Consider the following 19,251-nt stretch of genomic DNA (forward strand, 5'->3'; position numbering starts at 1 on the left):
TTTGTGTTTGCGGGGGTGGCGTTCGCGGGGGCGGCGTCGTGAGTTTTTTTCTTTGTTTTTTTTTTTGTGCTATGGCTGTCTGGATGGTAGACTGACTCGTTTGACCGCAGGGTGGGTGCGCTCCTGCCATGCTATGAAATGTTCCGCCTCAGTCGCCATGCGTATACCGAGGAGGAGGTTCGGGAGGCAGCCGATAGCATATCGAAGCGGAGCTGGGGCAGTATTATCAATGGCTGGTGAAATTCCTAAATGTAGAGACATGGAAGCGACCATGAACTTATCCCTAATCAATAATTATACCTATTTTGAAGCGGCAAGTGGGGATACATGTATATACCTGCACATTCCCTCGCCGTGGCTTATTTCTGAGTCCCGCAGTGGTCATTGCCGCAACGGATATGTGAGCTCAGGTGCAACAAAGAATCGTGGTCATATGGAAAAGCAACGACTATTATTAATACGATTCGGACTACATGTGTTCATCGAGTTGCATCCTCTCTCGGCTACCTAGTAGGACCGGGGGTGTGGAATAATACACAATTAAGACAAAAGTGAAGTAGCACAGGGTATACCTCTATCCCGAAACAAGACAAAAGAAAACACCACCCAAACCGCCTTGAGACTTTGCCGTCCCTTCCCCTAGCCTCGCAGCCCTCTTAACATCCGCGGCTTACAACGGAGGAGATCACTGAGTCGAAAGGTCCGATTCCAGTTTAGTATCTAGATACAGTAATTAAGTCAGAACCTCATCAAAAAAGCCAAGCCCGGACTTTGAAAAGGCCAGGGCCCAACTTACCCTCCACGAAGCGGTAGCGGACCCCGCCATGTTCTCCTCCACCTCCGACACCGTGATCGGCGAGACTCTTCAGAAACCGTTGGACTCCGGACAACGTCATGTCGACGAGGACCTCAACCCTGCGACGGCTCTGCGCCCATAGCGAAACCGGTAAATCGTCACCAAACAAGATCTTCGCAGGATTGGTTTCGATTCGGATCTTAGCAGCCTGTGTCTCGAAGCGGGCCGAGAGAAGCTTGTTTTCCACCAGTGATATGCACTCGTCAATGTAGGTTGGCATGGTGTCGACGGGGTTGGGTGGAGGGGCCAAGGGTAGTATGAAGATGGCGGTCGGTGAGAAGCGCGGCTTCAAGGTTGGATACTGGTGTTTTGGTGGGTTGTGTGCTGCTGGAGCGTCTGTGTGAACCGTAGTGAATGGGGTAAAGAAGAGTTGATGGGGCTGTCGGCAATACGAACGTGACGAGTAGGGGAGAGTGTTTGTCTGTTGTATCAACTGTTTGCCACCTGGGCCCTGACTCAAACACCACCCACCAAAATCCCACACTAAAATGGGCAGTCCACAAGGCAGCAAACTAACTTCCTAGACTTTAAATCAGCTGACACCTGTCTCGGCAAGCGAGCCATAGTTTGCTCAAGCATACCTGTAAAAGAGAGGAACGGCCGACCTCGGCCCAGACGGCCAACGTTGGCCGGCCATTGTTAGACAAAAGGAAGCAGCTTTCGAGTCGGCCGAGATTGAGGGGTCGGCAGTTTTCTCGTTTGCAGAAGCTGGTTGTTTGGAGAAGCCTAGGCTGAAGAAAGATTTTAGGTTGAAAGTGTACCTAGGTAAAGTATGGTACATGTAGCTCGAAGGAAACCTATTTGGCGTTGCCAGACGTGATTATGTGTGGAATCGGAGGGAACTTATCCCAAGCATACAAAGTAATTAGGTGTTTTACAGAAGAAACCCGTAAAAATTACTATCTTTGGTGAAGCCAACAACCGTAAAACAACCCCTAGTTACGCGGCCCATTCAAGATCCACGACAGGTTGAACCGGCGCCAGGTGATGGACCGGTACGATTTCTCACCTCCCTTGTCGTTATAAAAATCGTTCTCAACCAACGCCCCAATCTTGAAGTCGGCCGTCTTGGTCATGCTCGAATATCCGCCCTCGTTACCCGCCCCAGACACCGGGGCATTGGCCAGCTCCCGCCCAAAGTTGTACTTGGCTGCGTTCGAGTCGTAGCTGATGCGCACGCGCATGGCGCGGCGGCTGGTCTTGCTGGCCGAGTTCATGAAGATGGTCCGGGCGGGACCCTTGGAGTCGGCCCGGTTGTACAGGAGCACCGAGCCCTGGCACCCGGGATCGGGCAAGCCGCCGTCTTGGGCAAACGAGCCGAAGCTGGTGAGCGTGCCGCGCGCCACTTTACGGTAACCGCCGCTGAACCGATCATTGCGGTAGAGCTTGCCGTCGGGAGTCTGCGCGATGGTGCCCTCGGACCCGGCGCCCGGCAGAACCTGCATTGTCCAGGTGCGGTTGCCCGAGGGCCCGCGGCCGATGAGGTTGCGGCCCTGGGCGGGGACGACGAGCTCGCCTGTGGTGAGCTTGATACCGTTGCCGGGGCCGACGGCGTCCCAGGCGCGGTTGGCCGGGGTCAGCTTGTTGGTGACATCCACGGGCTTGGACCAGGTGGCGCCGTCGTCGGTGCTCTGGCTGAGATACAGATGGCGACGTCCCTCCCAGGTGCTGTCGATACTCTTGGTTTTGGTCCCGTCGGGAAGCGTCATGCCGCCGACCTGGCTGTACTTGGCGCCGTTCCACGACATGAAGAGGTAGATGGTCTTGCCGTCGACCACCGGGGTGGGGTTACCCCATGTGCCGGCACCGTCGCCAATCACTTCTTTCAAGGACTCCCAGTCGCCGGGGGCGGCTCCGTGGTTGGAAGTTGTCTTGGTGCGCTTGTAGACGAGGTTGATGTCGCCGTAATCGCGGTTGTTGTGGCGGCGGCCTTCGGCAAAAGCAAGGATCCGGCCGGTGCTTGTGGTGACGACGGCCGGGATGCGGAACGAGTGGAAGCCAATGCCGCTCGAAAGCTTGTCCGGGGAGGCCATGTTGGCGCTGCGGAACAAGACGAACTCTTTGTGGTAAGGAGTTGCGTCCTTGGCCGGGTCCGGGACATTGGCTTGCGAAAGCGGAGTGAGCAGCGCCCAGAGGGCGATACCTTGGAGCCAACGCATGACTTGTAGTCGAGAGGGTTTCCGTGAAGTCGCAAAGGGTTGATGAGGCTCGGCTGGGGAGCGAAGGATGGATGATCTCGTTCCAACGTCAGGAACGCCTTGCTTCAACCTACATTCCACGACTTCCAGAACCGCGAACACCCCCGAGGTTTTATGGGATTCATCGTCCACGATCTTCAACGAAAGGAACCGCGGCTCAGTTCCGCCGTCTGACAAGAATCTAGGCCATCGGAGACGCCGGAGACAACGGGAATATTTACAGATGTCGTACTCATCGCGATGGCATCGTGAAAAAGGCAAGTCGTTGAGATGCACGGTCATGCACCCCAGATGACGATAAAATTACTTTGAAACAAACCACTAACAATCAGAGAAATACCCACGTGTATTCCATTGTTCCTCGGATACATCGGTTTATTGTTGTTGATGCACGACCCGGGCTTACAAGCTGACCCGATCGAAGGTTGTATCAATGTGCTGGGACCTGGGAGCTGAGAATTGGGTGGGAGCTGGAAACCGAGGGTTCAGAGGGGTGGTGCTGCTATTTTTGAAGCCCTGGTCCCCTTCCATATTTGACACATTATCACGTGTTTTCGTGTGCTAAACGCCCCACACCACGCATCCTCTGCGTTGTCGCGCTACCGCGTTGGCAGTCCCGCCCGTTGTTGACACTTGACAGTCATTTCGACACGAAATCAACAATCGTACCAGCTTCTCCCAATTTCACAGCGCCCACGCGCGCCACACGTTGCCGTGGTTGCTGGCCACCATGGCAACGTCAACACCAAACCACCCCATTCTCAATGGTCTCAATGACGCCCAGTGTAGGGCCGTGACCTCAGATGCCGCCACTGTTGCTATCCTGGCCGGACCCGGCAGCGGCAAGACCCATACACTCACAGCCCGGGTCGTCTGGCTGGTCGACCACATGGGAATCCGACCCGAGGATGTGATTGTGGCCACCTTCACCGTCAAGGCCGCCCGCGAAATGAAGGAACGCATTGGGAAAGCTCTCGGTAATGGGCGGGAGAACAAAATCATCCTCGGGACATTCCACAGCATTTCACGCCGCTATCTCGCCGCATACGGACGACACATCGGCCTCAATCAGAAGTTTGGCATTGCCGATAGCGCCGATTCCAGCGCCATTATTAAACGAGTTTGCAAGAGGTTGCAGCTCGGCACCGACCCGGCGGTCGCACGCTCATGGATTAGCAAGGAGAAAGTCAAGGGTTCCGAGGCTACTTCCAAGTCGGCTCGCCAGGAGTCCAATAAGCCAACTGGGCTTCGGGAGCTTGAGACCTGTTTCGACGAGTACCAAAAGCACCTAGAGACGTCAAACCTCTTGGACTACGACGACTTGTTGGTTAACTGTGTCCGTCTTCTCCGGAAATTCCCGTCTTGCGTTTCCAACATACAGACAGTCCTGATCGACGAGTATCAAGACACAAACGGAATCCAGTATGACTTGATGAAACTCTTTGCTCAGCACCGTCAGAGAATAACCACTGTGGGCGACCCGGATCAAAGCATCTACGGATGGCGCTCGGCCGAGATCAAAAACCTCTGGAAAATGCTCCGAGAGTTCCCCAAGACCGACGAGGTATCTCTTGAGGAGAATTACAGGTCGTCCCAGTCTATCCTTGACTTGTCACTCGAAGTGATACAACAGGATCAGGCCCGGTACCAGAAAGTCCTGAAGCCCACCCACAACAAAGGCCCCCGCCCAGTCCTTCGAAGGTTGAAGAGTGCATCCGCCGAAGCGGATTGGATTGTCTCGGAAGTCAGGAGAGTGCTCGTCATGTCAGGCTCAATGCTGCGCCACAACGATGTAGCAATTCTCGTACGCTCGGCGGCTCTGTCGCGGCACATTGAGGCCTCTCTTGGAAAAGCCGGGGTTCCTTACAGGATGGTTGGCGGCCTAAAGTTCTACGAGCGCGCAGAAATCAAGGTTATCATCGAATACCTGCGCGCCATTCATCAGCCTGAGAATAACGATGCACTCGCAAGGATCCTGAACGTTCCCCAGAGAGGAATTGGCCCGGATACCATCAAAGCGCTGCTCGAGGAGGCCGAAACGTCATCTCTCAGCGTCTGGGATGTCCTGTCGAAACATTGCCGAGGGGACCGCAGGGCGAAAACAAAAATCACAAAGCAAGCCGAGCAGCGAGTTAGCGGCGGGCTGCTGCGTTTGCTGCAGGATATCAGGAAGCGGATTGCAGATGCATCCGAATCGGCGCCTTTTGGGTTGGTTGAAATGATTCAACACCTCCTGACGAAACTAAACTTCGAAAAATACCTCCAGGGGTCCTATCCCGACCCCGATGACCACGCCCAGAGATGGGCCAACGTGCAGGAATTCCTGAGTCTCGCCGGCGAGTTCGCCCACGAATTGGAGCTCTCTGACGAAGAGTCTCTACCAGAAATTGAAGGTCTCGCACAGACGAAGGAAGATGGGGTTCTCCCACGTTTTCTAGCCAACGTGTCGCTCGCGTCGGAAACCCAGACGGGAGCCGACGGCCAAGAGAGCAACCCACCCGTAACTATCTCGACGATACACGCAGCGAAAGGCCTCGAGTGGCCCATTGTTTTTATACCCGCAGTCTACGATGGGTCCATTCCTCACATGCGATCTGACGACGGCGATGAAGAGCGAAGGTTGTTGTATGTGGCCATGACGAGGGCCCAGAGTTTGCTCTATCTCAGCTGCCCGCTTTTCGCCTCGAATGGCCATGGAGAACGTCACGAATTGTCGCCTTTTGTTGACCCCGTAAAAGCATCATTCATGCCGAAGGGGCCCTGTCTTGACCGGCCTGTCATGACTGAGATTGCCAGGATCCTTCGCCGCGAGCTGCCACCAGAGGAGACCATTTACCAAGACCTTCCCGCCATGTTTAGCCCCGAGGACAACCTTTTCCCCGTCGACCCAGAAGAGGTTGTGCAAGACACCAAGCATGGGCTCGGGGTTTATGGGGGAGACGCATCAAGAGCGAAAAGGCCGAGGCTCCATGCCCCATGCGGGGGACAGGCCGAGGACGAGGAAGTTGCTTGGAAAAGGGAGTACACCACTATGGAACAGTCGTCGACATTCACCTCCGCCCCACTACCTGGTTTTGTCAGCGTCGGAGCCAACCAGGCCGCCATCACTGCTGCGAACGGGGCAGCTAAGGTTCCCCAGAAGGCCGAGAAGGCCAAGCCATCAACCTACAAACGAGCCGCGAACCAGAAAAGCATCATGGAGTTTGTAAAGACCAGCTCTGCTTCTGTTCTTCAACCTGCTGGACCATCGTCGGAGGTAAAACCCAGCACGATGCTTCCCGCATGGAGTGCGTCCGGAGCTAGATCTCGGGTCGCACCGGCACAACCAATCGACCCGGTTCTCGCCGGCCACAGGTTAGGCGCAGGGAGGAGGATGACCCGCCCCTCTGTCCCGAGCGAAGAAAAGGCAGCCAAGTCGAAGCGGTACGCCTGCTTCTCAAGCTCACCGCCCCGGCCGTCTACCGCAGAGGATACGACTCCCGGTGGAACTAGCGCTGCAAAGCCGGACAACGAGAATGAATCTCCGGCGGGACCCGGTGGCTTTCCGAGAGGACTCGGCGGACAGATTCGGCGACCCCCCGGCCTGAGCAGAATCACGCCGTTGCAAAGGTTGCAAAAACCGTTTAAGCCGTTGACTATGAACAGGCGCTAAAGGTGGGATGAGTTATGAATGATGCCTGAGGAATTGAGTTCCTCCCAATTTAATGAGAGTTGTGGAGGGTTTTGGACCAAACGTGAATGTAAATTAGTCCTTCGGCGTGAAGTGCAATCCTGCTGACAGGCCCGGGTCCGGTTTCTCCCGGAAGGATGTGTCACAAAGTACTAAGTGACTCAAGATTGCCTATTTGGGTAATTCTCTTGCTGAAATTCAAGCCTCGGAGAACAGGTTATAAGCGCAAGTGGCTTCCTCAACCCACAAACCCATCCCATAACATTCGACCTTTGTATCCCACTACCCTAACGGCCAACCAAACTGGATGCAATAAGCGTCCAAAAAACAACACCATCAAAAACCAACCCAACCCAACCCAACCCACCAAAACCAACACCCACCACCATGTCCACCGCCTTCCGCCCCCCAACAATCAACCGCCTCCAACGCCTCCTCACCATCCCCATCCTCCCATCCCGCCGCCTCCTCCTCCCCCGCCAAACAACCACCACCTCCCCCTTCTCCACCTCCCGCGCTGTGCACAACAAACCCAACACCACCACCACCAACACAAAAAGCAGCAGCAATACCAACGCCAATAATGTAGACACCACCGCCAGCGGCAACCCATCTTACCCGACATTCAACCTGCGCAGCATCGTGCCCAACCCGCGCGTGCGCAGGGCGCTGATGGCGGTGTTGGGGGTTATGGTGGTGGCGGAGTCGTGGATGTGGATTACGTATTGGCCAAGGATTGTGGGGTGGTGGAAGGGGGAGGAGGGTGGTGCTAAGGAATAGGGGGAGGAGGATGAGGAGGGGAGGAAACTGGAAAAGGGGTGGGAAGGGTGCTTGACTTGACTTGGTCGAGGTTACTAGGAGTTCGCGAGGGCCGGAGGGGTTCGCTCAGGGGCGGCGATAGAGTGAGTGGGAGTGGGACTGCAATTCTTGTATAATATCTTGTATAATTGCTGGGTTTCGGAAGGGAGGAGTTTGGGGTCGGCGTTGCAACGGACATCTGTATTATAGGTGGTCGGCGAGGGGGGATGGTAGAAGGGGTGCACCACTCTTCTACGACGGACAACGCCGCTCTCCGAAGATGGACAGTTGCCAGGGATATAAAGGTATAAGGGAACTGGATGGTACTCATCTCTTGCCCAAGGTTCTTACTCTTCTCGCTTGTTCAGGCTGTGACAACTCGAGTTGTTTCTGCCCCCTCCATGGTAGGACTTGATGGTTTACCAACCTCGTATAACTCCAAAAATGAGGGAGGATCACAGGGCTCAGCATTAAGTACTAATTAGAATATAAAGGATTACCTTTGAACAAACTCCAACATCGTCAAGCACAGGGCAGACCAACACCAGCTTAACATGACACTCACGAAACGTAAAAACATCCCTCCATTCTCCCGTGTGTACCCCCCTCGCCAATGCAATCCGACCCGAGCCACCCCGCCCCGTCCCGACCGTCTACAACCTTAGCTCCTTGACAATCTGCTCCGCCATCGCCTTGTACTGCCACGTGTTCCCGCCCACCCTCTTGAACTGCACGCCATGCAAACTGACAATTGGGACCTTGACGATGACAATCTCGAACCGGATCTCACCATCGGCGACGCGCGAATCGCCATGGCTACCATGGTGATCATGCGAGTGCGAGTGGTCGGCGATGCTGGGCGCGAGCTAGCAGTTGAAGCCGCCCTTGATCTCGGTGTAGTCGAAGCGCAGCATCTTGAGAACCCGCTTGATGTCGGCGCGGATCTCGGGCAGGGGCTTGGTGGAGGTGGTCGACACGCTAAAGATGCCCTTGAGGTACACGGGCTTGGCGAGGTCCGGGTCCTCGGGCTCGAGGCGCTCGTGCGAGCCGCCGCTGGTTTCGCCACCCTCAGCCTCCTGCCCCAACTCGGCGTCCGTCTCCTCCCTGACCGGCGGTTCCTGGTGGGCCGACGAGGAATTTTGTTGCTGATCCCGCGCTTCGGCCTCCCGCTTGGCGCGCCGGGCTTGGATGCTATCCCGGCGGGCGTGGCCGAGGGATTTGGCACGCATCGAAACTGACTTTTGCATGGATTTACCCTCTGAAGGCTCCTTCCTTCTGTCACGCGTGCTGAGTCTCCGGAGTAACGAGACCGGGCCGTTGCCGCCCTTCTTTTGTGGCACCATGTCGGGCGAGAGCAGGCCATTCTTGACCGGCTCCCTAACCTGGTCTTCGCTGTGTGACCTCGCCCTCTGCCGCGACCGGGCACCCTCGGTATGTGCCGGTTGAGGAGGCACAATCTCAGCGAGGGAATGCTTCTCCTTTGGCCGCGCAATTGGTGATGGTGGGACGGCCAGCATTTGGGATTGTTGCGGGGACGGTGGAACCTGCACCTTGGGCGGCATCGTCGGTTGCGCGGCCAGCGCCTCTTGCCGCTCACGTTCAAACTTCTCCTGGACGAGGTAGTAGATCGAGATCATCGGGTCGAACGCATTGAGCGGGTCGTCGCCCATGGGTAGGCCTTCTGCGCTACCGTTGGTGAGGGTCTCCTTACTGGTTACTGAGTTGCGCCTCTTGTAAAAGTCGAAAGCAAAAGCACGTCGCTTCTCTACATCCTTTGGGGTTGGTTGTGGCAGTTCCCTCTCCTTCTCTAGGCGCCGGACCGCCGCCTGGTACTTTGGCGACAAAATCTTCTTGGTGAGCTCGTCGCGGATGTAGTCCGGCGGGCCAAACTTGAATCCTGTCATGTGTGCGATCACCTCCTCGTTAAGCGGCAGCTGCAGGGGCTCGCGATGAGCAAGATGGTTCTCGGGAGGCCCATTGTACCCTTTGAGCATCCAGGGGTGGTTCATGACTTCATGCATCGTAGCGCGCTGCTTCGGGTCCGTGACGAGCATCCGGGAAATTAGATGCTTGCACTCTAGAGGATGGTTAGCGAACATCACGAAGGTGGCATTCAAGGGGCGGCACGTACCACTCGATAGCCAGTTGGGGTAGTCGACTGCGCCTTTCTTGATCTTCTGGTGGAGGGCGGGCATGTACTGGTCGTCGAACGGCACCTTACCGCATACGAGAACAAACAGAACTACCCCAAAACTCCACACGTCGACCTCGGGGCCCGTGTATGGCCTTGCCTGCAGGAGCTCCGGCGCGGCGAAGTAAAGACTCCCACAGTACGTCTTGAGTTTCCTGTTCTCGTCTGGCGAAAAGAGGTTGCTAAGGCCGAAGTCGATGATCTTGATGTCGCCCGTCTTGCTGATCAAGATATTCTCAATCTTGAGATCCCGATGGACGATGCTGTTTCGGTGGCAGTAGTCGACCGCGCTCGCTATCTGGCGCGCAAACTTCCTGGCTTGTTTCTCCTTGAGCTTCCCGTGGGAAATGATGTAGTCGAGCATCTGGCCGCCATTGACGTATTCGAAGAGCATATACCAGTGCCACCTTGTCCGCAAGTTATCCCGCAGCGCGCAGATGTACTGGTGATTGAGCAAGCTGACGATGGCAGCCTCGCGGGCGTTGCGATCCTCCCTGGCGGCGTCGGCGCGCTCGCGGTCTTCTTTGCTCTGCCGTCCATCGTCTACTGATACTCTCTCGATGATCTTGCATGCGACCTGCACGTTGGGGGTTAGATAAACCACTTGAACAAGTTATGCGACGAGACTTGCCAGTTCATTTGAGCCCTCTTTCTTAGCCAGCTTCACCTTGCCCATGCTTCCCTGGCCAATCGTCTTTATAAAGGCATAGTTACCTGACGGGGCGGGAATGACGGTACGGTATCTGTGCTTCGAAGTGCGCTGGGCTTGCTGGTCGGAGGCCCTGTCGTTGGGCTCCTCGGTACCAGGGCTGTAGGCCGGGGGAGGGGGCATTTCCTGACGAGGGCTCCGAGGCGACTCTGCTGCAGTCGACCGCTTACTGCTGCGGCGGTAAGGGCTCGAGTGTTGCTGCTGGGAATTCTCAGCTCTTGTCGAGGACTCGGCTCTTGTGGATGACTCGGATCGGGGAAGGGGGTCGGGTCGTGAAGCAGTCGGTGGTCGGCGTGTCCGAACAGATTGCGACCGTATGGGCATTTCAGCCCCGGCAGACGCCGTCGCCATCTCGGGCGAGGTAATCGAAGGGAACACGGGACCCAGGCGGCAGTCGGCGGAGGTTTGCTGTGGCAGACCGACCTTGAATAATGGTGGCGCAGAAAATCAACCGAGTTCAAAATCACACCATTCAACTCCGTCTAAGAGAAATCTCGCTATATATGTCACCCGGAGCAAGGGCTGGAACAAATGCACGCTCGCGACAAAATCGAATGGGCTATGGTCGGTCAGCGATGGTGGGCGAGTCGATGGCGAGGGCTTAAAGCAGTCGGTCGTGGGCGGAGTGGAGCGGCGGAGCGGAGCAGCGAAGCGCAGGGCTGTCGCGCTCAGAGGATTGGGGATTGATTGTTTTTGCCAGAACTTGGCGGGGTGCTCCTTGGTGCGATGTGGTTCTTGAATTCGCGGTGTACAGTTGGCGTGTCGCTCTGAGGTTGGGCAGTCCAGGCGGCTTTTCAGCAACAAGTTGAGGGGGGACTGGACTGGCTCGAGACAGAGTGTTTGGCTGGACCACTACCCGTCAGGGGGGGTTGACAGTGGAGTCCAAGCTGCTGATATCCACGCCGCTTGGATTACAGGTAATTTCGACGACGGCTGTCAGGCAACGCGGTTTCCTCTCCTTTCTTGCGTGCATGTGCATCTCTGGAAATGCACAGAGAGATGCACATCCATTCTAATGAGGAAGTGCAAATGAGTTGCCCCGGGTATATTATTTTAGCGGTTTCCATCACAACTTGCCTTTACGTTATCTCTTTAATGAACACGCTACCCATACCTCCTTTATTGTCGGAGACCTGTCAACGATCGGGGTAACGTATGTACAATACACATCTTCGTACCCGGCAGGTCGAGATGGCCGGGTCCAGCACCAGGCCCAGCTCCGGCAGAACGGGTCTCGACCTCGAACAACCCGAGTCTTGCAGTGCTCGCTGAACTGCATGATCCTCTTACTCCTTTCGTCTCCGAGTATTCTCAACCGCGTCGGCCAAGTGATCGATAAGCTTCGGTCCGCACGGCCTCTGTTGCACCGAATACCTCACAACTCGCATCCGCCCAACTACTCGAGGAGATTAGATGACCTCGTCTCTGCAGCCCCAACATCGGTGGCTGCTTGATCACTGCTTGATTGGCCGCCCTTGGGTGGAGAAAGCGTGCGTGTGTTGCACCAGCAATGGCCCCGACCAGCAAGCGGCCGCGCAAGAGGCCAGCCCAACGTCGACTGCTCTGGGAGCAAACAGCCCACGTAACCGACAGTGGTTGCACCTCTGGCGAGCATTGTCATCCAGCTGTTGCAAGATAGATCGGCCCGAGCCCAGCAGCCGGAAGTTTGCAGTAATTAAGGGGGAGTATGTATTAAAGAACGATGAAGACCACGCCCAACCTCCGTCGTAAAAATTAACCGCAGGTAAATATTGTAGGGGTTCTGATAAAACGCGGGCAACAAGTCTCGGTCTCAAGATGATCACCCTCCAAACCTGGTGTGTGAGTTGGGACAACTCTCGATACCGTAAGATAGGAAAAGGCAACACTCAACCCGGCTGAAGACTAAAATCCGGGCTCGAGCCAGATGAGGTGATAAGACAGAAAAAAAGGTCCCAACAGTTTGGCTGAATGATATCATGACGCTGATCAGTTGGGCCCTGTCGTCGCATCTCTCGAGTTTAACCGGACTGACGTCGAACTTCTGCCCTGGAAGACGGCTCGATAAGGGCGATGGCTGGAATCTCCTCGTCCCGACTGCCCCGGATGGTGGGGGAAGAAAATTGGTAACGCCGCAAAGCACCCAGGTATGTACGAAGTACCTCCCTACCTTATGAAACGAGCGTGCAAGATAGATAAGGGCCTACTTATATTTGAATACTCGCCCCTTCCCCTGGAGAAGCTTTACAATCGCGTAAACCAAGATACTCAATACCGCACGAATGGAGGCCATCAGAATCCGTCTAACGTTGAATTTCACGGATGTGCGTGCAGCTCAGCGTGACAGCTTCCACGTCTCTTGCCCGGAAGAACGAAGGATGCCCCACTGACATTCCCCGCATCGCTGGCAGAACTTCCCCACACCCTGTCTTCTTGGGCCTTTTACCGCCTTCCCTTTCAGATCTTCAGCGCGATCTCGAGCTGGAGCTGTGCCAATGGCTCGCTAAATTCGAGGTCGCATTCAACGGTCGAGCAGCTTCATCACGAAACCGAACACTCCCACGACGGCATACCGAGGAATTCTTCCACAACATACCCCCTACTCTCGGCCTACATCTCAGCTTTCCCATGTCCTACAAGAGATCGCGTGCAACTTACGAGGCCGACCTATCCGCGCAACAATCCCCGTATGTCGCTTTCGGGACGCCACTTCCACCACAAGACCCCGAGGTTCGCGATGACGGTTCTTATGTGCCGATATGGAAGCAGGAGGTGAGGGACGAGCGGGGGAGGAAGAGGCTTCACGGCGCATTTACAGGAGGGTTCAGCGCAGGGCAAGTACGCTCACATCTCGCACTTGTAATGAGCCAACTAACGTTTCCCTAGTTATTTCAATACCGTCGGCTCCAAGGAAGGATGGACACCGTCTACCTTTGTATCTTCACGGACCAACCGTCGGAAGGACGATCCAAAAACGTCCAGACAACGCGCCGAGGATTTCATGGACGAGGAAGACCTAGCCGATGCCGAAGAATCAAGGAAAATACAGACCCAAGCTGCTTTTTCTAGCTTGGGTACGACCTCTGATGATGCCACAAGGATTAGCAGCCTCATGGGCATATTCCGCGCCGACGGGGACACAATGGGCACCAGATTACTCAAGAAGATGGGGTGGAAGGAGGGACAGGGAATCGGCCCCAAGGTTCGTAGGAAAGCCCGACTCGAGCTCCGCAACGATACGGATGATCCAAGGGGAACGCATCTATTCGCACCGGAGAACGTTGCCATGATTCATTTCGTCCGCAAAACCGACCACAAGGGACTAGGATATGCAGGAGAAACAAGACTGGCACCGATCAGCCTCGCTACGAAGGCCAGCGGCGCCGAGGACTTCGACTCCGACGACGAAGGGGGGTTGACGAGGGGCCTTGGACGGCCAAAATTTACACTAGCCACGGGCCGCAAGAAAGGACGGGAAAAGAACGCCGGAGGGATAGGGGTTGGTATTTTGAACGACACCGGTTCCGACGACGAAGATCCCTACGAAGTTGGTCCGCGAATATCGTATAATCGGGTCATCGGCGGCGACAAAAAGAAAAAGAAGGCTACTACTGCGGTCAACCCTACGTTAAAGAGCAAACCCGCATTTATACCATCAAGGAAATCTGCTCTCGGAAAAGTCGGGCTCGGGGCGCGGAAATGCCATGATGGACGGTTACCTTTGGAAGGATTTGTCTTTGGCAAGGAGCCCGATGTTCTAACGTCCGAAGCCAGAGCCGAAGTTAAATACCCTCCGCCAAACATACCTCCAGATTGGATCTCGGCGAAAAAGCCGGAATCCCAGGCCGGCGCGGCCGGCTACGTTTCCACAGCGGATGCTGCCAAGGCGTCAACCCTCGATCCCAAATCCCGCGCAGCCATCCTTGGTGAAAAACAACTCCCGGGGAAGTCTGTCTTCGACTTCATGTCAGCAGAAGCACGGGAGCGTCTAGCTACTGTGACCGGGAAGAAGGACCTCCCTCCGGCTCGCGGGGAGGTCCCGGCTGAGCATGCTCTGAGCGAAGCCGACCGCTTGCAGGAACTCCTCAACCGCGCTCCAAAACTAGACAAGGCCACCGCTGTTGCCGCTATTGCTAGAGGGACTGGAGGCAACGCCCCATATCGAGACGATGAGGCGAAACGCTCGAGATACATTTCCTTCCTCGAGTATCAGGCAGGGTTCCGGCCGACTCCCGGGACGCAGCCAACTAAGACGAACAGCGAGGAGTGGCTGAGGGAACTTCACGAGTTCTATAATTGTGCCAGAATCTTCAAGCCTATGACGGGCTTCATGGCCAGCCGGTTCACGACGTCGACGAGCAATCCCATCAGCAATTCAGGCGGTGAGACAGAAGAGAAAGGCCTACTATCGACGCCGCCGCCCAAGCCCCAGGATCCGGCCGAGGAAGCGGCCAAGCTCGGTATGTTTGGGCCTATGACCAGATCTGTCGCCAACTTTTACCCCACGCGGCTTCTGTGCAAGCGCTTCAACGTGAGACCTCCGGAACATGTGCAGCCCGATGACCAACCGTCGGCTGCAGGGGCGGGTAGGGCGAACTATGATTCCGCCTCCCAGTTCAGTGCCCCGCAAGACTTTGGTTCCCTTCGACAAGAGCCGTTGGGGAGTGAGTTTGGCTCCGGCCCGCCACCCTCGGCTGATATTACAAACGATGCTGGCTTTGCTCTTGCACCTACACTAGGGGAAGCAGCCGCGCAAGCTCCGGTCCTTGAGAGGACTGTCGTAGATGCGAGCAGGAACGAGGCTCTAGAAGGGCAGAGGGCTGGAGAGGATGTGTTCAAAGCCATCTTCGGAGATAGCGACGACGAGGATTAATGCCCTAGACAGCGACAACCCTTAGTTATGGCTATGTCGTATTGTGTGATTGTTGCCGAAATACATGGGTACGGAATGGTAATCTTAAAACCGCGATACTGAGGTTTATATCGGTAGTCCTGAATACCTCGGGACCTCTTAGACTTCTCAAGTTCTCGAGATTCCCAACAATTCCTTGCCAAAACATCCCGAATCACCCCAAGTCCCGCTGTAACGAATACATCGTATTGACGGCGGCGCCCCAGTCGAAGCCCATTCTCTCATTGGTCATTACAGGGCGGTTGCAACTGCAGCCCATGTGGGGCCTCCCCCACATGAAATTGGTTGTTGGAGATGCTTCAGGGGCCTGCTCGCCTGGCTCAGGTAGGAACTGGACCTCATGCACCTCGGGCAGCTTCTGCAGTCCCGTCTCCTGCGTGCACACGTGAATGTTGATTCACTATTTCTTTCGCTCTTTTGATTTGAATGTCTGCATTGTAGTCTCGAAATTTCTAAACCTGACTTCCTGATGCATTAAATTCGCCCCAAAGCGTTACCTAAGCGTTGGAGCTCTCATCTCGGTTTCCCAATCCCAAAGCATTGATCCGACGTGAACCTAATCTGGGGCAGTGGAGGCCACCCTGAACCACCTGCACGACCTAGCCGCCTCTCAATCACACGAACTTCAGCAGCGACCAGTCATTCTGTCGCAACGTTGAGCCAAGCAAATCACAGGCACGCCGGACATTAAACGACAGCGTACAGAGCGACGTTTCTCCGTCATTGTGACTTCTCCGATTCTAGCATCTCCGTCGCACAGTTACCGTCGCCGTCACGTTGTCTGACCGCCGAGATTCCAGCAGCTCGTCTTTCGGGCCCATCCCCAGTAAGCGGCGAAGTGTCGACGAGGAGGCAGGCATCCCAGAGCCCCCCGACACCGTGGCCGAGCCGAACCTAGTGTGCTTTAACGAGGTCGACGCCGAGCTCCTCCCTCCCGCCAACGACGAGAACTCCCCATCCCGTCAGCGCTCTCCACCACCGCAGTATCCCGCCTCCGAGGCCGCGGGCCCTTCAGCCTTCCGGCCACCACCCTCGTTTTCGTCGCTCTTTCCCGCTCAGGAAGCTTCGGACTCCGTCTTCGAGCCTTGCGAACCGTACAAAGCCGTCGTTGAAGACACCAGCGAAGCAGCCGCTTCCGCCTCAGCCTCCGCAGCCCCAGCGTATGCGCCCGCCGACAGCCAGGTAGCACCCGAGTCTTCGAACAGCGCATCTGCGGCCCTCCGGCTCCAGGACGAAACCAAACGCGCGCTCCCCCGGGATAGTAAGGGTAGCACCAAGGACGAGGAATCAGAACCGCCGCCGGCATATTCAGAGGGCTCCAGTCCCCTCGACTCCTTCACATACCTAATGGCTGCCGCAGGAGGTGCCGCGAGTATTATTACTCAGGTGCAGCAGGGCGGACCATCGCTCAACCCGCTTGGAGGTAGGCCGTGTGATATGCGGGGACCGGATTGACTGGCCAGGCTAATATTGCTCTCAGATGTGCCCGGCGATGAAACGATTTTGATGGACCTGCGGTAAGATTTGGTGCAACCGGCGCAATTGCAGCGTACTGACTGTTCGACAGGGGCACCCGCTTTAAGCTGTCGAGAGACGAGCTGCTAACACTCCCCGAGTTCGTCCTGCTCTCTCTCTTCCCCAATGGGCTCTTCCCTGAAGGGCAAATGGGCGGTTTCACGGAAGGAGACGCTGTCCAAGTCGACGTGAGTAATGATATCGCCGTAATCGGCCGTGTTTGGTGTCCGTGTTCCACGCCATTCAGCTGACAGTCACACATAGTACGATCCTGCTTCGCTCCAGTACATGCTCGACTTCTTCCGGAACGTAGCGCAGAGCATTCCGGCCGAGGCCGGACTCGAAGCCGGCGACGGCGTGGTGCCGCTCGACCCATCAGCACGGGACGAGAACAGCCGGCGCGCCGGTATCATCGTGCTCCGCGAGGATCTCGACTTCTACGTCATCCCGCCCCAGCAGGACATCGACCAACCCGAGATGATCGAAGTCAAGCGGGCGGCCGCCAGAGCGCTGCTCAGACAGGACGGCATCTTCAGCGGGCTTAAGAAGAGCGACGAGCCAGGAACGACTGAGGCGCATCTCATTGAGATGCTGACAGCGGGGTGAGTTCTTATTCACCGTGTTTTTACCAAGCCTACGCTTTCCATGGCGGTAGCCCCACGTAACATACTAACTCACTGCGCCAGCGGTTTCAACCACGATGACCACTGGGGTCACCGGGCTGGCGAACCTAACAAAGCTGTCATCTGCTCCCTGGCGCTGGCGCGCCTACGCTCCGACATCCGCGGCAACGACATGGGAAGCAGCGCCGTCGGCATGGCGCAAAAGTTGCTGCTCTTCTGGCGTAAGCCCGCCCGCCGCTGCTGGTGGGAGGGCGTCGAGCTCGACGACGTCGAGGGCATGCCTGCCGGCACCAAGCTCAAGGTCTGGATCCGCCGGGTCTGGACACTCGAGATGAGCGTTATTGGCTTGCGCTAGTAGCGCTGCGTTGGGGGTTTGCTGTTTGTTGCTTGGGGCGAGTATCAAGTCGGATTGTTTTTCAGGGGTAGACACGCACCAAGAGGATATACACGCTTTGCCGGATGGATGTCGCGATCGATCTGCCGTTACTTTTCTTTTTCTTTTGTTCTTCTCTCCCTGTCTGCTCTCGACTTGTCGAAGCGCGTTCTGTTTGTTTTTCCTCCCTTCGCTACAAGGCATGGGTTTGCTTGGGCATCGAGACGAGATCTGTTAATATACCTTCCTGTTGGAGATTTGACCGAGCCACTAGCCGTCTCCCCGCAGACCAAGGGGCTAACGCGCTGTGCAACCACGCGGGTACCCGCTCTGAAGATGTAAGCCGCCCGGCCTCGGCCCGCCGCCCGCCGGAAGCCGTGGGCTTCCACAGCCGGTGTCGGCGTCCTGCCCCGCCGGGCCATCCGCACCCCGCCCGGCGAGCTACCCAAGTGGGATCATGGATGGAACCCCCGCTCGGTACTTGATCCGTACCTCGAGCCCGACCACCTTCGTGCCGTGCCTAACCGGAGAGGTCGTCCCACCGGCCCCACAACCTGTTCACTTACACCCGACCACCACCTCTTCCCTTACCCCCCAGAACTTCCGTCCACAAGTCCAATCTCCAACAACCCATCAAAAGCCATCTTCCCTTCCCAAAAAACAACACCTAATTCCCCCCTCACTTTTCATCCGCCCAAAGACACGCACACGTTATCATACCCCAATCTCCCCGAAAAAACACTGCCACGCTAATCACACGCAGGCGACAGCGCTCTCCCATTCGCGTCCCCCCCTCTGGCATTGGGAAGCCCGCGGTGACCATCAACCATCGCTGACGCGGCGCCGTAGACCTGACCGCGCAAGCGTCCATCTTGCGGCACCTCGGCACCCGCTCAGCCCTTGGGGAGCCTGGTCATCATGAGCACCAACGAGGAGCGTTTCCGGCTCACGAGCGAGAAGATGCGTCCGCTTCTGGCCTTGGCGCGGGAGGCGCTGGGGGACGGGTCCCCCCTCATGGCGGGCGAGGGGGCCCATTACCCGGCGCAGGTGAGGGAGTTTGTGAGGAATGCGGTGGAGGTGGGGGCGTTTAGGTGGGTGTTGGTGCTGATCCGGAGCGCGCCGCTTATCTTGTGGAACTTGGATGGCGAACCCCAGGGAAGCCTCACCTTCAGCTTGACATTCTGGTGCGATAGCGATTGCATCGAGCCGAGACAACCAGCAAGACACTCTCGGAGCATCATCCCAGTCCCTTGACGTACGTATATGACGCCTTTTGTCCTGGTCGAAAGCTCAATCATCGTGTCGGGGCTATGTGTGTCATACCTCAAGCCGAAGGAGTGGAATGGGTGATTCTAGTTTTCTGATAGCTTCCGGTTGTATTTTGCCAAAACAGATTTCAAACCGGGGATACTTACTTTAGCAGCCTC

The 19,251-nt window shown here is 56.4% G+C and overlaps 8 protein-coding genes across 8 annotated transcripts in view; 5 read left to right on the forward strand and 3 right to left on the reverse strand.

The window, feature by feature from the left end:
- Positions 1 to 685: 685 nt before the first annotated feature.
- CHGG_09019 (uncharacterized protein) lies at positions 686 to 1,076 on the reverse strand (the record flags this gene model as incomplete). Its single annotated transcript, XM_001226945.1, has 2 exons — positions 686 to 720; positions 797 to 1,076. 2 exons carry the CDS (start codon positions 1,074 to 1,076, stop codon positions 686 to 688), a joined length of 315 nt encoding a protein of 104 aa, XP_001226946.1.
- A 715-nt stretch (positions 1,077 to 1,791) lies between these two features.
- Positions 1,792 to 2,889, reverse strand: CHGG_09020 (uncharacterized protein; the record flags this gene model as incomplete). The annotated part of the gene is made up of 1 exon (XM_001226946.1): positions 1,792 to 2,889. One exon carries the CDS (start codon positions 2,887 to 2,889, stop codon positions 1,792 to 1,794), a length of 1,098 nt encoding a protein of 365 aa, XP_001226947.1.
- Positions 2,890 to 3,784: 895 nt separating this feature from the next.
- On the forward strand, positions 3,785 to 6,706 carry CHGG_09021 (uncharacterized protein; the record flags this gene model as incomplete). The annotated part of the gene is made up of 1 exon (XM_001226947.1): positions 3,785 to 6,706. One exon carries the CDS (start codon positions 3,785 to 3,787, stop codon positions 6,704 to 6,706), a length of 2,922 nt encoding a protein of 973 aa, XP_001226948.1.
- A 405-nt stretch (positions 6,707 to 7,111) lies between these two features.
- CHGG_09022 (uncharacterized protein) lies at positions 7,112 to 7,504 on the forward strand (the record flags this gene model as incomplete). The annotated part of the gene is made up of 1 exon (XM_001226948.1): positions 7,112 to 7,504. The coding sequence occupies one exon, from the start codon at positions 7,112 to 7,114 to the stop codon at positions 7,502 to 7,504; it is 393 nt and encodes a 130-aa protein (XP_001226949.1).
- A 2,031-nt stretch (positions 7,505 to 9,535) lies between these two features.
- CHGG_09023 (uncharacterized protein) lies at positions 9,536 to 10,253 on the reverse strand (the record flags this gene model as incomplete). Its single annotated transcript, XM_001226949.1, has 3 exons — positions 9,536 to 9,599; positions 9,782 to 9,976; positions 10,093 to 10,253. The coding sequence occupies 3 exons, from the start codon at positions 10,251 to 10,253 to the stop codon at positions 9,536 to 9,538; spliced, it is 420 nt and encodes a 139-aa protein (XP_001226950.1).
- A 1,966-nt stretch (positions 10,254 to 12,219) lies between these two features.
- CHGG_09024 (uncharacterized protein) lies at positions 12,220 to 15,274 on the forward strand (the record flags this gene model as incomplete). The annotated part of the gene is made up of 4 exons (XM_001226950.1): positions 12,220 to 12,243; positions 12,593 to 12,725; positions 12,863 to 13,223; positions 13,288 to 15,274. 4 exons carry the CDS (start codon positions 12,220 to 12,222, stop codon positions 15,272 to 15,274), a joined length of 2,505 nt encoding a protein of 834 aa, XP_001226951.1.
- A 296-nt stretch (positions 15,275 to 15,570) lies between these two features.
- On the forward strand, positions 15,571 to 17,806 carry CHGG_09025 (uncharacterized protein; the record flags this gene model as incomplete). Its single annotated transcript, XM_001226951.1, has 6 exons — positions 15,571 to 15,698; positions 16,114 to 16,736; positions 16,794 to 16,830; positions 16,881 to 17,016; positions 17,093 to 17,430; positions 17,515 to 17,806. The coding sequence occupies 6 exons, from the start codon at positions 15,571 to 15,573 to the stop codon at positions 17,804 to 17,806; spliced, it is 1,554 nt and encodes a 517-aa protein (XP_001226952.1).
- Positions 17,807 to 18,742: 936 nt separating this feature from the next.
- CHGG_09026 (uncharacterized protein) overlaps positions 18,743 to 19,251 on the forward strand; it is a gene marked incomplete at both ends in the record, with an annotated part of 1,158 nt that continues 649 nt past the window's right edge. Inside the window, one exon of the mRNA XM_001226952.1 lies at positions 18,743 to 18,871. Within this exon, the coding sequence (XP_001226953.1) occupies positions 18,743 to 18,871 (129 nt within the window). The remainder of the gene's footprint in view (positions 18,872 to 19,251) is intronic.

The sequence above is a fragment of the Chaetomium globosum genome, genomic scaffold, assembly GCF_000143365.1.
Source record: "Chaetomium globosum CBS 148.51 scaffold_6 genomic scaffold, whole genome shotgun sequence".
Taxonomy (NCBI): Eukaryota; Fungi; Ascomycota; class Sordariomycetes; order Sordariales; family Chaetomiaceae; genus Chaetomium; species Chaetomium globosum.